Below are 2,673 nucleotides of genomic sequence, written 5' to 3'. Positions count from 1 at the left end.
TATTGAGTCTGAAAAAAATGACGTAACACGAAATATTGAGTTTTATTGCTCCCCAGCAAATAAAATTCTTATCTCTTTATCATATTAACGCATCAAAATACTTCCTATTGTACATGTGTACATATTTTTTTCTACTTTTTTTTTGCTCTCCTATAAAATTGGGAATAATGGAGTTGGCAGTTTATCACGTTTCACCGACGATATATTTTATCGGTTGTATAATACAATATAATAATAATAACGTACTTATATTTAATTGGGGTTATTTGTTCAGGATAAAGAAAGCAATTTCGATCGAATTATTCTATTCACAAATACCCTATCAGCCGGTTTAATCTAACTGTGATTTAATTAATTCCACTGTATTAACGTATCGATAGATTAACGTTTAATATCTACCTACCTAAAATCAGGCTGAATGGAACTATCAGAGATAGGTAATTTTATTGGTAAAAAAGCATACCTAAATCTGTAGATACCATAGTGACTCTGTCACTGCTACATGTAAACTAAAACAAAAAGATCTTCGCAACATACGACCGCGACGTGACGGCTTGCCGGTTTCCTGCGGCAAAGTGGGCGACCAAGCTCTCCGTCGCCTGCAGGCGACGAGCAGCTACGGTCCGTGCTGTGCCGGACAAGTGGGCGACAAGCTTAACGCCGAATACCGTTCGAAACGTATTTCTTTGTTACCCAGCCAAACGGTGCGATTTATCATTTATTAGTCATCATGTTTACATTACTTACAATTATAAAGCGGCCTATACACTACATCTCTTCCTTATTTTATAAAAATTATTTATTTAAATATTAATTGTAGTAATTTAACAAAATACATTAGTTATTATACTATTATACAAAAATATTTATTTTCTTAAACTATTCATACTTAGTACCTAATTCAACAATTTAAATATATATTTCTAATAAACAACAATTTATATTTATAGCTATTTAGCTTAATGCTTATTCAATTTTCGCCACTTTCTGAATTATCAAGTACCTTCCATTCTCCTTCTACTTTTTTTAAATGAACCTTCCTCCTTATTTGTTTCCCCGTTTCATCATTTTGGAGACTTAAATCAGTGCCATTTTTTTCTATTACCGTATGGGGTATTGGGTTAAAATTTGACGTGAGTTTGTTTTCTTTTACAGTATTTTTTATGTATACTTTATCTCCACCCTCGATATTACTTTCTTTAGCTTTTCTAAGTATACTTCTCTCTGAATTTTGTATTGTAGGAATTTTATCCCTGAACTGCCTTCCGAAAAATAGTTCTGCCGGTGGTTTTCCAGTTGTTGAGTGGGGAGTAGCGTTATACATCATCAAGTATTCCAATAGATCTTGTTTCCAGTCAGTCTTTAAAGTTTTACTTATCTTTAATCGTTTAAGGATGTCACGATTTTGTCGTTCCACTTCTCCGTTTTGTTGGGGCCAATAAGGTATAGTATGAAATAATCTAATTCCAGATTTTTTACAAAATTCAATCATTTCTATGCATTGAAATTGTTCTCCATTATCTGCTGTAATTGACTGTGGAAATCCTAGGCGGGAAAATATTTCTTGTAAAACTTTTATTGTAGTAGTGGCCGTTATGGGAGTCATGATCTTGATTTCTTTATAGCGACTAAAATAATCTATTATTACCAGAAGGTAATGGTTACTAGGTAATGGACCTAAAAAATCCAATGCGACATCTACCCATGCTTCTGTAGGTAGTTCGCGTCTTTTCATAGGGTTAGGAGCATTCGGAGCCGAAACTAAGGTGCAACCTTTGCAAGTTTTAACAATCTTTTCCGCGTCTCCGTCTATTTTAGGCCACCATACCTTAGTTCGCAGTCGATTTTTAATTGCTACTATGCCGGGGTGGCCTTCGTGAGCTGCTTGAAGGACTGATTGTCTGAGCTTTGTGGGAATAACAATTTTATTTCCCCTCAGCAGATTCCCGTTATGAAAGCATAATTCTGACTGAAAGGGTTGAAAGCTTTTAATTTCGTCGTCTAACTGTTCCATGTAGAGCCACTTCCGAACTTTGGTAATTTCATTATCTGATTCTGAAAAAGATTTAATATCAGATAACGGTATCGCCACTGGCGTGGAATATTCTATTAACTGGTTGATGTGTTATTCTTCATCAAAAGTATTATTTGATATTGCGTTTACGCACAACCGTGACAGCGGGTCTGCTATATTAGTTTTTCCAGGACGGTACTTTACTTGGAATGAGTAGGATTGAAGACGAAGGACCCACCTCTCGATACGCGCACATGGTTTAGATTTTTCTCCAAAAATTGTCTCCAAAGGTTTGTGATCTGTCACTAATTCAAAGGATTTACCATAAAGGTATATATGGAAGTGCTCAACTGCCCAAACCAGAGCTAAAGCCTCTTTCTCGGTTTGGCAATACCTCTTCTAACATTCCGATAGACTTTTGTTTCCGTAGGCTATGACCCTAGGTCCTTCTGAATCATATTGCAGTAACACAGCGCCTAACCCTACCGGGCTCGCGTCTGCTATTACCTGTGTGCGATCGTAGGGGTCGTAATATCCTAGGGTTCTAATAGTAGACAGGCTCTCTTTTAATGATTTAAAAGCTCTATCTTGAGGTCTTTGCCAATATTTGCTAATGTCAGCATTTTTACCCAATTTAAGTCGAAGAACTTGTCTTAATG

The 2,673-nt window shown here is 36.0% G+C and overlaps 1 protein-coding gene across 1 annotated transcript; it reads right to left on the bottom strand.

Annotated features, from left to right (window-relative positions):
- Nucleotides 1-970: 970 nt before the first annotated feature.
- LOC115889419 (uncharacterized protein K02A2.6-like) lies at nt 971-2,014 on the bottom strand. The gene has a single exon (XM_030909407.1). The coding sequence runs from the start codon at nt 2,012-2,014 to the stop codon at nt 971-973; it is 1,044 nt and encodes a 347-aa protein (XP_030765267.1).
- Nucleotides 2,015-2,673: the final 659 nt, after the last annotated feature.

This window comes from Sitophilus oryzae, unplaced genomic scaffold (assembly GCF_002938485.1).
Source record: "Sitophilus oryzae breed Bouriz unplaced genomic scaffold, Soryzae_2.0 scaffold_813_pilon_pilon, whole genome shotgun sequence".
Classification (NCBI taxonomy): Eukaryota; Metazoa; Arthropoda; class Insecta; order Coleoptera; family Curculionidae; genus Sitophilus; species Sitophilus oryzae.
This window is presented reverse-complemented; position numbering and strand designations above follow the sequence as displayed.